At 47.1% G+C, this 13,566-nt stretch overlaps 1 protein-coding gene across 2 annotated transcripts; it reads left to right on the forward strand.

Moving 5' to 3' along the window:
• The first annotated feature begins 1,521 nt into the window (after window positions 1–1,521).
• On the forward strand, window positions 1,522–8,912 carry LOC144506112 (uncharacterized). 2 transcript variants are annotated; one of them, XM_078231930.1, is made up of 3 exons: window positions 1,522–1,792; window positions 2,798–3,677; window positions 7,173–8,912. In XM_078231930.1, exons 2-3 carry the CDS (start codon window positions 2,831–2,833, stop codon window positions 7,439–7,441), a joined length of 1,116 nt encoding a protein of 371 aa, XP_078088056.1. In that variant the 5' UTR covers window positions 1,522–1,792; window positions 2,798–2,830; the 3' UTR covers window positions 7,442–8,912. The 2 variants fall into 2 exon arrangements, with proteins under 2 accessions (XP_078088056.1, XP_078088057.1); XM_078231931.1 differs by having other exon boundaries at window positions 1,525–1,792; window positions 2,798–3,668.
• The last annotated feature ends 4,654 nt before the right edge of the window (window positions 8,913–13,566 follow it).

The raw sequence follows: 13,566 nt of genomic DNA on the forward strand, positions 1-13,566 counted from the left end.
TAAACTCCACACAGACAGTCACCCAAGGCTGGAATCGAACTCGGGAGCCCTGGTGCTGTGAGGCAGCAATGCTAAACACTGTCCACTGTACAGCCCCCATGACGCTCGCTAATGATATGATAATGGTTGCAAATCAGGCTCGTATCCTTCCTGGGTAGAAACTTTATTGTGGGGGTTGGGAAGATTGCAAATCCAAATATCACCATCGAGATTTGTGTTTTCAGCATCTTGTGAGATGTAGCAGTCATTACGGAAATTGTGCTTGCAGCTAACGTGGTTGCTGAACTGCGGCCTGGGAGTTCAAACCCCACCAGTGGTGAGCTGCAAAATTGAAGCCAATGCTTTTGGTAAGATTGATGGAAAAAAAGACAATAGCAAATTGTTGTTTTAAAAAAAAAATGAATGAGGCTGAAATTCTCCAACATCTTCTGTGGCTGGGATTCTTTGGTTTCTCTGCTGTGAATTGAGATTTGGGCTAAAATATCTCACTATCAGCGATGTACGAGGTCAGAGAATTCCGGCCTGAATGTCCCTTAATAGTCAGGAATGATAAGAACAAAGAACAAAGAAAATTACAGCACAGGCACAGGCCCTTCTTCCTTCCAAGCCTGCACCGACCATGCTGCCCATCTGAACTAAAATTCCCTACCCTTCTGAGGACCGTATCCCTCTATTCCTATCCTATTCGTGTATTTGTCAAGATGCCCCTTAAAAGTCACTTACGTATCAGCTTCCACTACCTCCCCAGGCAACGAGTTCCAGGCACCCACCACCCTCTGTGTAAAAAGCTTGCCTCGTTCATCTCCTTTAAACCTTGCCCATCGCACCTTGAACCAAGGCCCCCACTAATTAACTCTTCCACTCTGGGAAAAAGCTTCTGACTATCCACTCTGTCCATGCCCCTCATAATCTTGTAAACTTCTATCAGGTCGCCCCTCAACCTCCGTGGTTCCAGTGATCATTTATCAGAAAGTCTAAGAGGAGTTATATTAAAAACATGCAAATTCAAAAAGATCCGATGAGAGAAGAAATTTTGAGTTTCATTTATAAAGCACTTTTCATGACCTCAGGATATCCCAAAGTGATATTGAACAACAATAACTTGAACATACTAACACGTCTCAAGGATTTTTAACATGAAAAGGCGGGGGGGGGGGGGAGCGGGGGGAGGCAGCCAGTAAATAGTCAAGTCGAGGGTAACAAAGGCATGGAAGAGAAAGGTTGCCGTATGCTCCCTGCTGCAGGTGATGACATTTGAATTTTAAAGTTGTTAAACCTTAAAAATACCACAAGGGCTCATTTGTCTACCACCTTCTCATAATGTATGCGTTCAGACCTTGAGTTTGTTCAGCAAAAAAAATTACAAATCGCCAGATGATTTTTGCCCATGTTACTTAGAAGGCTGAGCGGAAGAATATTCAACACAATTGTGTTTTTAACAAGTTCCGCCCAGCCGCCTATGGCGGCAGGCCTTCCCAGAGTGCAGTGCGGCCCAGAAAGCCCTCTATCAGCTAAATGGGAGGCGACTACACAAAGGACTGCGGTGCCGTGTGGGTCAGAGAGCTGAGCCTGGGCTCTGGCAGCTTGTTGCAAAGAGCGGGATTGCAAAAAGGGACAAGGACTGCAGCCAGGAGAATAGGGATTGGAGCCAGGAGGACAGGGACTGCCCCGCCGACCCCAGCAAGAGCTGTCCAGCAGATCCCAGACCGACCTGTGCAGCAGATCCCAGCAAGACCTGTCCAACAGACTCCAAAGGTTGCCCAGCAATTCCCAGCAAGATCTGGGTGTCCTAGTAAGTAGGCCTGGATATATTTGCAAATCTAGTGGTTGGGGCAAGAGAGGGAGATTTATGTTTGATCCGGATTGTAATTCTATTTTGAAGCCAGCTTTATTTTGTATGCTTTTCATTAAACTTTTCTGTCTGCTGATAGAATAGAATAGAATCCCTCCAGTACAGAAGGAGGCCATTTGGCCCATCGAGTCTGCACCGACCACAATCCCACCCAGCCCCTATTCCCATAACCCCACATATTTACCCTGTTAATCCCCCTGACACGAAGGGGCAATCCACCTAACCCACACATCTTTGGACTGTGGGAGGAAACCAGAGCACCCAGAGGAAACCCACGCAGACACGGGGAGAATGTGCAGACTCCACACAGACAGTGACCCAAGCCAGGAATCAAACCTGGGTCCCTGGCGCTGTGAGGCAGCAGTGCTAACCACCGTGCAGAAGTATAATAATATATAATGAATTATATATTAGTAAAAAAATAATTTTGCAGCAAGATCATAATGAAATCTTCAACGTACTCATGTGTTTGGGGACTGGGGTGCCATATCGAACCTCTTCATCATGTTTTGGTTTGATGTTGTAAGGTTTATTTGTGGGTTTTTTTTGTCTAAGGCAGTGTCCCATTAAGAGGCTGTCACCTTAATTTGTCCCTCAGTTTTATTTGATTTAGTTTGTTTGGTCATTTTTATTTACAGCCAAATATGGGGAACTCATTGCCAACCTGTTGAAGCAGAGACAATGACTGATTTTGAAAGGAAATTGGATGTGCGCTTGAGGGAAATAAACTTGTAGGATAATGGAGTGGGAATGGGGGCCTGGGGTGGAATAGGAATGACTGGATAGGAATACTAAAGGGGGAACCAGCATGGCATTGATGGGCTGAATGGCCTCCTGCCTTGTGTCTGTGACTCTTATTGGATTTTCACTTTCAATTGAAAGTTGCCTCTGAACCAACAACCTGACCAGATCACTTAATGATGAATGTCTGTTTATTTTTATCAGGTTTGAACTGGAGGAGTTTGGGATTAGCGGAAGATGGAAACTGCAAAGGAATCAAAAGCGTTGCTGAGCGACCGGGCTGAGGTCCCGGGGCCTAGCCACTTGGGGGTGCAGGGGGGCCGAGCTTTCTCGTGCCTGCTGTGCGGGAAGGACTTCCGCTGGCGCTGCTTGCTGGATGCCCACCTGCGGGTGCACACTGGTGAGAAGCCCTTTGTCTGCCAGCTGTGCCTCAAGCGCTTCGGCAAGTCTGGTGATTTGCGGGTGCACCAGCGAACGCACACTGGCGACAAGCCATTTGCCTGCCCATTGTGCGGAAAGACGTTTTACCGCTCCAGCCAGCTGAACCGGCACCAGAGCTTCCACAATGGCATCAAGCCCTTCCACTGCGGTGAATGCCACAAATGCTTCTCCACCTCCAGCCACCTGAGCCGGCACCAGAGGATCCACAGCGGCGAGAAACCTCACGGCTGCGCTGACTGTGGCAAACATTTTTATACTTCCGCCGAGCTGGGCGTACACCGCCGGGTCCACACTGGCAAGAAGCCCTACAACTGCTCGGACTGTGCCAAGAGCTTCAACCGGGTGGGCGACCTGACAGTCCACATGCGTGCCCACACCAGCCAGAACCGGCCCGAGTGCAACGAGTGCCACAAACAGTTCAACCGGCCCAGCGAGCTGGTCGTCCACCAGCGGCTCCACTCTGGCGAGACGCCCTTCGAGTGCTCCGTCTGCTCCAAGCGGTTCTACCGTTCCAGCAACCTGATCCAGCACCAACGCATCCACACTGGAGAAAAACCCTTTCAGTGTTCTGTCTGCAAGAAGAGATTCTACCGTTCGAGTAACCTGACCCGCCATCAACGCAACGAGGGCCACAGTGAGAAACGTAGACTTCACCCTTTCTACTCTGTCTCGTTCTCCATGTCTCTCTGGCTCATATTGATATCCCCTTCTCTCCCTCTCTCTTTTTCTCTCTCTGGCAAACAAAGTTCAACATATATAAATGTGATAAAAGCAAATTACTGTGGATGCTGGAATCTGAAACCAAAAGAGAAAATGCTGGAAAATCTCAGCAGAAAAGAGCTGACGTTTCGAGTCCAGATGACCCTTTGTCAAAGCTTTGACAAAAGATCATCTGTTCTCGAAACATCATCTCTTTTCCCTCCTTACAGATATATAAATGTGAAGTAGGAAGAATAAAGATCTTTTGAAAACAAATTAGTTCACAGGATGTGAGTGTTGATGGCCAGGTCAGCATTTATTGTCCATCCATAGTTGCCCTTGAGAAGATGATATAGTGGGCTGCTGTTTTCAATAGCTGCAGTCCCTAAGGTTTAAGTGCACAAAAGAACTGAATTCCAGAGATGAGGTGAGAGTGACAGCCTTTGACATCAAGGCCGCATTCGACCAAGTGTGGCATCAAGGAGCCCGAGCAAAACTGGAATCAATGGGTATCAGGAGGCAAACTCTCCGCTGGTTGGAGCCATACCTAGCACATAGAAAGGTGATTGCGGTTGTCGAGGGTCGGTCATCTCAGCTCCAGGACATCTCTGCAGGTGTCCCTCCAGGTAGTGTCCTAGGCCCAACCATCTTCAGCTGCTTGACCAATGACCTTCCCTCCAGCGCGGTAGCACACTGGTTAGCACTGCTGCTTCACAGCTCCAGGGACCTGGGTTCGATTCCCGGCTTGGGTCACTGTCTGTGTGGAGTTTGCACATTCTCCTCGTGTCTGCGTGGGTTTCCTCCGGGCGCTCCGGTTTCCTCCCACAGTCATAGAATCATAGAAACCCTACAGTGCAGAAGGAGGCCATTCGGCCCATCGAGTCTGCACCGACCACAATCCCACCCACGCCCTACCCCCACATATTTTACCCGCTAATCCCTCTAACCTACGCATCCCAGGACTCTAAGGGGCAATTTTTTTAACCTGGCCAATCAACCTAACCCGCACATTTTTGGACTGTGGGAGGAAGCCGGAGCACCCGGAGGAAACCCACGCAGACACGAGGAGAATGTGCAAACTCCACACAGACAGTGACCCGAGCCGGGAATCGAACCCGGGACCCTGGAGCTGTGAAGCAGCAGTGCTAACCACTGTGCTACCGTGCCGCCCCTGCGGGTTAGGTTGATTGGCCATGCTAATATTGCCCCTTAGTGTTCTGAGATGCGTAGGTTAGAGGCGATTAGCGGGTAAAATATGTAGGAATATGGGGGTAGGGCCTGGTTGGGATTGTGGTCGGTGCAGACCTGATGGGCCAAATGGCCTCTTTCTGCACTGTAGAGTTTCTATGATCATAAGGTTAGAAGTGGGGATGTTCTCTGATGATTACACAATATTCAGCACTGTTCACAACTGAAGCAGTTTATGTTCAAATGCAACAAGAGCTGGACAATATCCAGGCTTGGGCTGACAAGTGGCAAGTAACATACACGTCACACAAATGCCAGGCAATGACCACCACCAAAAAGAGACACTTTAACCACCGCTCCTTAATATTCAATGGGTAACCATCACTGAATCCCCCACTGTCAACATCCTTGGGGTTACCATTGACCAGAAACTCAACTGAACTCACCACATAAACACAGTGGCTACAAGAGAAGGTCAGAAGCTAGGAATACCACAGCAAGTAACTCCCCTCCTGTCCACCATCTACAAGGCATAAGTCAGGAGTGTGATGGAATATTCCCCACTTGCCTGGATGGGTGCAGCTCCAACAATATTCAAGAAGCTTGACACCATCCAGGATAGGGCAGCCCTCTTGATTTGACACCACATCCACTCCATCCACCACAGATGCTCAGTAGCAGCAGTGTGTACTATCTACAAGATGCACTGCAGCAATTCACCAAAGATCTTGAGACAGCGCCTTCCAAACCCATGACCACTTCCATCTGGAAGGACAAGGGCAGCAGATACATGGAAACTCCACTACCTGCAAGTTCCCCTCCAAGTCATTCAACATCCTGACTTGGAAATATATCACGGATCCTTCACAGTCACTGGTTCAAAATCCTGGAATTCCCTCCCTAACGGGATTGTGGGTCAACCCACAGCACGTGGACGGCAGCGATTCAAGAAACTCACCACCACCTTCTCAAGGGCAACGAGGGATGGACAGTAAATGCTGGCCAGCCAGCGACACCCATGTCCCATGAATGAATAAAAAATAACCCACAGTGCTGTTAGGGAGGGAGTTCAGGATTTTGTGACAGCGAAGGAATGGCAATATATTTCTGAGTCCAGATGGTGAGGGACTTGGAGGGGAACCTTAAGGTGGTGGTGTTCCCTGGTGTCTGCTGCTCTTGTCCCTCTGGACGATGGTGGTCATGGAAGGTGCTGCCTAAGGAACCTTGGTGAGTTCCTGCAGTGCATCTTGTAGATTGTACACACGGTAGCCACTGTGTATTGGTGATGGAGGGATTGAATGTTTTTGGATGGCGTGTCAATCAAGCAGGGCTGCTTTGTCCTGCTTAGTATCAAGCTTCTTAGTCATAGAGTCATAGAGGTTTACAGTATGGAAACAGGCCCTTCGGCCCAACTTGTCCATGCCGCCCTTTTTTTTTAAACCCCTAAGCTCATCCCAATTGCCCACATTTGGCCCATATCCCTCTATACCCATCATACCCATGTAACTATCTAAATGCTTTTTAAAAGATAAAATTGTACCCGCCTCTACTACCTCTGGCAGCTTGCTCCAGACACTCACCACCCTCTGTATGAAAAAATTGCCCCTCTGGACCCTTTTGTATCTCTCCCCTCTCACCTTAAATCTATGCCCTCTAGTTTTAGACTCCCCTACCTTTGGGAAAAGATATTGACTATCTACCTTGTCTATGCCCCTCATTATTTTATAGACTTCTATAAGGTCACCCCTCAGCCTCCTACGCTCCAGAGAAACTGGCTAGTGCAGTTTAGTTTCGGATCAATGGTATTCCTCAGGATGTTGATAGTGGGGATTCAGCGGTGTAACACCATTGAATGTCAAGGGGCGCTGGTGAGAGTGTCTCTTGGTGATGGTCATTGCCATTTCTCATGAGGTTGGGAGGATACAAATTTCAAATCATTGGCAAGAGAGGCAGTAAAGGTGCTGCCTAAGAGGGCAATGGAACCAGATTCAGTTGTAGCTTTCCAAAGGGAAATGGTTAGATACTTGGAACGGAAAGTTTGCAAAGATATTTGGAAACAGCAGGGGTGGATGTCGGGCATGGGGGAGTGGGGGGTGATGAGACATTTATCTCTGCTCAGTCGCACTGGGGGAATGAGACATTTTTCCATGGAGGAAATTGAAGGAGACCGGGTGGAGGGCTGAGGGTATTATTTTCCAGCGGCGGGTAAATTGTTTGGCTGCTGATCTCTGTTTTCTTCTTTGCCGGGCAGATCGCGATGATGCAAGAGGTGACGGAGAGCAGAGTAACAAGGAAGTGGCGAAGGAGACGGGAGCTTTCAAAGGCACGGGCGCCTCTGCCGCCAGGGAGGGCTGTGGCGTTTGCTGCGCAGAGTGCGGCAAGTGGTTCCGCTGGCCCAGCCTGCTGGACGCCCACTTACGCGTCCACCGCGGCGAGAAGCCCTTCGACTGCGCCCACTGCACCAAGCGGTTCTGCACCGCCAACGGGTTGCGAATGCATCAGCAGACTCACGCCCCTTAGAGGGACCGGGTGGGGGGAGGGAAGGCTCAGCGGCCGGGGAGAGGCGGGGGGGAGAACTCTGACTCCAGTTTGACTTCAGCTTGAGCGGGTGAGCGAACAACTTTGACTTATGACAGACCCCCAAAGCAAGCGGGGGAAATTTGTGCACAGCAAGATCCCACAAGCAGCAGTGAGATACGTGGCCGGCTCGCCCTGTGTCGATTGAGGGAGGAATGTCAGATCCCACAGATAGTGTCTGGGAAGGCAGTCAGGACCTTGTCTCTCAGCTAAATGGCCTTCTGAGTTGTGCACAGGAAGCGTTGGCCTGGGATGCCAGTGCTGGGTGATCATCATGTAAATATTCATTGATTTTCTTTTTCCTGTTTGAAGGCGTTCATGTTTATGTCGTTTGTTTTCCACCAAGGGGGTGCACCTACCTCACCCACATCTTCCGGTTGCCTCGACAGGAACCAGTGGCCATGGCATTGCTGCTCCCTGGAACAACTGCCTGGTCATTTTGACTCTCTGTTGCAACAGGCAATAACACTGGAGGAAGTAAGAATAACAGATTCCTTTTCCTCGCTGCCCCGGGAGAAAATAAGAGTTTCTGGTTTATTTTCCATGTTTACCTAACATTAGATAAATGTTACTCCATGTTTTGGTGAAAAAAAAATCAAATAACCAATTAGAATAAACCAAACTGAGGGACAGGTTAAAGGGGCAGCCCCTTAAAGGGATACTGCCTGAAACAAAAATGAATCACAAATTAAATTTAAACCATAGAGTCATAGAGGTTTGCAGCGTGGAAACAGGCCCTTCGGCCCAACTTGTCCACGCCGCCACCAGTTTGTACCACTAAGCTAGTCCCAATTGCCCGCATTTGGCCCATATCCCTCAATACCAATTTTGCCCATGTAACTGCCTAAATGCTTTTTCAAAGACAAAATTGTAGCTGCCTCTACTACTGCCTCTGTCAGCTCATTCCAGACACTCATCACCCTCTCTCCGAGTGAAAGAAATGCCCTTCTGGATCCTTTTGTATCTCTCCCCCTTAAACCCTATGCCCTCTAGTTTTAGACTCGCCTATCTTTGGGAAAAGATGTTGACTTTTACCTTATCTATGCCCCTCATTATTTCATAGGTCTCTATAAGATCACCCCTAAGTTCCAGGAAAAAAAGTCCCAGTCTACTCAGCCTCTCCTTATAACTCAAACCATCAAGTCCCAGTCAAACCAAGATGTGATGAAGGGGGTCGATAAAGCACCCTACTCCCAGCAGTGCCCACCAAGCACGGGAGATTTCTGGTGTTACCATGACAGCATTGCCTCTTCATTTTGATCAGTTTAACGGTGTGTCAGCATTTCAAACTCGAGGACTTGCCTCTTATCACAGACCTTACAGCTTGACGTCAGTCAGCAGCTTTTCTGATAAATGTTGTACATGTGAAATAATTGCTGCATGTTGGAATATGTATTAAAGTAAAAGTTTATTTATTTGTGTCACAAGTAAGGCTTACATAAACACTGCAATGAAGTTACTGTGAAGTTCCCCTGGTCACCACACTCCGGCGCCTGTTCGGGTACACTGAGGGAGAATTCAGCACGGCCAATGCACCCTAACCAGCACATCTTTCGGACTGTGGGAGGAAACTGGAGCACCTGGAGGAAACCCACGCAGACATGGGGAGAACGTGCAAACTCCACACAGACAGTGACCCAAGCCAGGAATCGAACCCAGGTCCCTGGCGCTGTAAAGCAGCAGTGCTAACCACTGTGCTACCGGGCATCACAAAATTATGATGACTTTACGTTGATGCTAAGGTGCTAAAGGAGATGGAAAATGCTTTTCGTGGATCCTTTGCTCTGTTCATTTTGCAAAGGAACGGACTAAGCAGGGCAATGAATTCTCCATCTGTTGATCAAATATTATTCACATGTAACACCTTACCAATTATTCCAGGAGACTTATAAATTACTGCCTGTAATTTTCAGTATAATTTGAGAATCTTTGCTTCTGTATATTAGTTGAACTTAGATAAACGTGATGCTTGCATGGTGCTAGTTTATTCAATGTGATACTTCCTGCTGTGCCACAGTCTAAGAATGTAGTTATAATCCCACATAAATGCCCTTGACATTTGCCAATCGTGATTCGGTGCCAACCTCCATGAAGTTTGGATTGTCTTGCATGTGGCACCATTTGCAGAAGATGTTAGTTGGGGCCCTTTGATAGGCGAAACAAGTGGGAACATTGACCGGCTCATTTCCAGGATCTGGGACTGTACCTCATTCCACCTCCCTATTATTTTCGAGGTCAAGTCTACAGTCTGGCCGAGGCATTCTGCACCCTCCTAAGGATGCCCACCCATCAATGCATACGCCTTGATCTCCGAGGTTCATTTTGAATAACTGGAAAGGCTTCTGGTTGGGGGTGGGCAGTGGCAGGCTTTGGAGTCCTGCTGTGTAATGATTGTTTGCTCAGCGATCAATTGTCATAGTTACAGAGGTTCACAGCATGGAAACAGGCCCTTTGGCCCAACTTGTCCATGCCGCTCCTTTTAACCCATAAGCTAGTCCCAATTGCCCACATCCCTCTATACCCATGTAACTGTCGAAACGCTTTTTAAAAGACAAAATTGTACCCGCCTCTACTACTACCTCTAGCAGCTTGTTCCAGACACTCACCACCCTCTATATGAAAAAATTGCCCCTCTGGACCCTTTTGTATCTCTCCCCTCTCACCAAAAACCTATGCCCTCTGGTTTTAGACTCCCCTACCCTTGGGAAAATATATTGACTATCTAGTTGATCTATGCCCCTCATGATTTTATAGACCTCTGTAAGTTCACCCCGATGCATCCTATGCTCCAGGGAAAAAAGTCCCAGTCTGTCCAGCCTCTCCTTATAACTCAAACCATCAAGTCCCAGTAGCATCCCAGTAAATCTTTTCTACACTCTTTCTAGTTTAATAATATCCTTTCTACAATAGGGTGACCAGAACTGTACAGTTTTCCAAGTGTGGCCTTACCACGACATGGTAGCACAGTGGCTAGCACTGCTGCTTCACAGGTCCAGGGACCTGGGTTCGATTCCTGGCTTGGGTCACTGTCTGTGTGGAGTTTGCACATTCTCCTCGTGTCTGCGTGGGTTTCCTCCGGGTGCTCCGGTTTCCTCCCACAGTCCAAAGATGTGCGGGTTAAGTTGATTGGCCATGCTAAAAATTGCCCTTGGTGTCCTGAAATGCGTAGGTTAGAGGAATTCGTGGGTAAATATGTCGGGGTATGGGAGTAGGGCCTGGGTGGGATTGTGGTCGGTGCAGACCCGATGGGCCGAATGGCCTCTTTCTGTAATGTAGGGTTCCTAATGTCCTGTACAATTTCAATTTCATCCATTTATCTTTCTGCCTCAGCAATAGCAACACTGCGCACTCAAATTGAAAAGTTTTGGTTGCAGATATTTCTTTACCTGTGGATGTTTTCTGTGAAACCTTGCCATTTAAAAAAAAATCTAAGTGAATACAATCCATCAGGAAAAATGACTGGGTAATTTTACCTGAAGTCCTGCCTGACAACTGATATCCCGATATTTCTGTGATAAATAAACGATGTTCTGCAACAAGAAATGTGTTTTTTTTTTGCATGCTTTGTATAATAGTTTGGGTTGTCCTTTATGAATGAGGTTATTGAAGTTTTAAAGAGTCATTGGGATGTTGCCTCATGAAGAAATGATAGCAAAATGGTAATGTAACATGCCTAAATCATTGAAGGTGGCAGGACAGGGCGAGAGCATGATTGGTAAAGCATGCAGTCTCCTTTATTAAAAGTGGCTTACAGTACAGAACCAGGGGAGTTATAGTCACTTGGTGATAAGAACTCTATTATTGCTGAAGAAAGATGTGCTGTCAAAGTTTTTCATCTTGCACTTATCAGGACAGATCATCCAAGAGAAAAAGGGAACAAGAATTTACAATGCATGAGAAGAGAGTGCTGGCTGGTTGGCGAGGAGACGACCAGAGTCCAGGAAAGGTAGTTATGGTAAACCCTCACAGTTCACTGGTCAGACCTCAGCTTGAGTACTGTGTTCAATTCAGGGCACTTTGGGAAGGATGTCAAGACCTTGAAGAGGTTTACCAGAATGGTAGGAATATAGGAAACAAGAGTTGGAGTAGGCTGAAGAGCCTGCTCCACGTTTAATACATTCATAGCTCCAATCTCCGACCTGATCCCCAAATTCTCTTGATTATCCATCCAGTCCAAACACTATAGGTTTTAGCCTTCAACATGCTCAGTAACTGAGTTTCCAAAACCCTCTGGGCCAGACAATCGCAAAGATTCCTAACCCTCCGAGTAAAGACATTTCTACTAATCTCAATCGTCAATTATTGTTCCCTTATCCCGAGAGTATGTCCCATAGCTCTAGGCGCTTGTAATTTCCTAACTATGGTAGTGGGTTTTACACAAAAAGAATATGTGTTTCGCACACGTAGATTCAAACTAATAACAACAGATTTATTTTAAGAGGTATTGCTTGTACAGAGGACAAACCCAGTAAAACAGCAGCATCTGCTAATGACATCAACATGAAATCATGTAACCAGCTCTTAAAGCAACCTGCAACCACTTAAATATATACACTCCAGTCCGAGAAAACAGCCTCTCAGAAGCTATCCCGTCACACACTCTGAATCTTCCATCCTTAGTGGACCTCTCATCCTTAGTTCCAGTGGGTACAGGACCGTTCTGCTTGATTGATTCCCAGGATACGAGGGTCAATCTAGTGAACCTTTGTTCATCCCCACTAAAGCAAAAATTTCAGACTGTACTTCAAATGGGTGGTTGCATCAAAGCCCAATGAAACTGAAGCATTCTATCCTCACTCCTGTACTTCAACCCCCTTTATTGCGATAACGGGGTGGAGGGACTTCAGTTAGACAGAGAGATGAGAGAAGCTAAGATTGTTCTCTTTCAAGCAAAAATGTTATGCAGAGATTTAAGAGGGGTTCTGATTCAGTAAATCGAGAGTAAGTGCATCACTGCAGGAACATAAGGGGCCAGAGGACACACGTTTTAGTTAACTTTAGTTAAAGCAGAGAGGAGACACAAATGATTTTCTTGCTCTTGTAATCTGAACTAGGGCAGGGGAAGTAGATTTTAAGAACTTCCAAAATGAAATTGAACATACATGTAAAAGGGGGGAATCTTTGCACAGATAAGATGGGCTGAATGGCCTCATTCTGTCCTACATCACCAAGGCTGCTCTGGCAGCACCGAAGGAACAGGAGGTCACTTAACCCCACTATTATTCAATGAGACCATTGCTGATCCATGACTTTCCAGACCCATGAGCATCTAGAAGGACGAGGGCAGCAGATATTCGAGAACATCAGCACCCGGATGTTCTCAAGTGACTAGTGGGGTACCGCAGGGATATATGTTAATGATTTAGATGAGGAAACTAAGATCTTCAAAACTGCAGATGACACAAAGCTGGGTGAGGTGTGAGGTGGATGCAGAAATCCTTCAGTTTGATTCGGACAAGATGAGTAAGTGGGCAAATGAATGGCAGTTGCAGTATAATTCGGATAAATATGAGGTTATCCACTTTGGTGGCAAGAGCAGGAAGGTAGATTATTATCTGACTGGCTAGAAATTAAAAGAGAGAAATGTGCAACGAGATCTGTGTGTCCTTGTACATCAGTTCCTGAAGGTGAGCATACAGCTGCAGCAGGCAGTAAAGAAGATAAATGGTATTTTTGCCTTCATCAGAGGATTTCAGTACAGGAGCAGGGATATCTTGCTGCAGTTACATAGGGCCTTGCTGAGACCACACCTGGAGTATTGTGTGCAGTTTTATTCTCATTTGAGGATGGATGTTCTTGCTTAGGAGGGAGCGCAGTGAAGGTTTACCAGACTGATTTCTGGGATGGCAGGACTGATTGTATGTGGAGAGATTGAGTCACTCAGGATTATATTCGCTGGAGGTCAGAAGAATGAGGGTAGATCTCATAGGGAAGGAAGTTCCTGTTGGCGAGGGAGTTCGGAACCAGGGGTCAATGTCAAAGCATACAGGACTGAAATAAGGAAAAGTTTTTCACTCAGAGTGGTGAGCCTGTGGAATTCTCTACCAAAGCTGTTGAGGCCAAAAGAT

This window comes from Mustelus asterias, chromosome 17, assembly GCF_964213995.1.
Source record: "Mustelus asterias chromosome 17, sMusAst1.hap1.1, whole genome shotgun sequence".
NCBI lineage: Eukaryota > Metazoa > Chordata > Chondrichthyes > Carcharhiniformes > Triakidae > Mustelus > Mustelus asterias.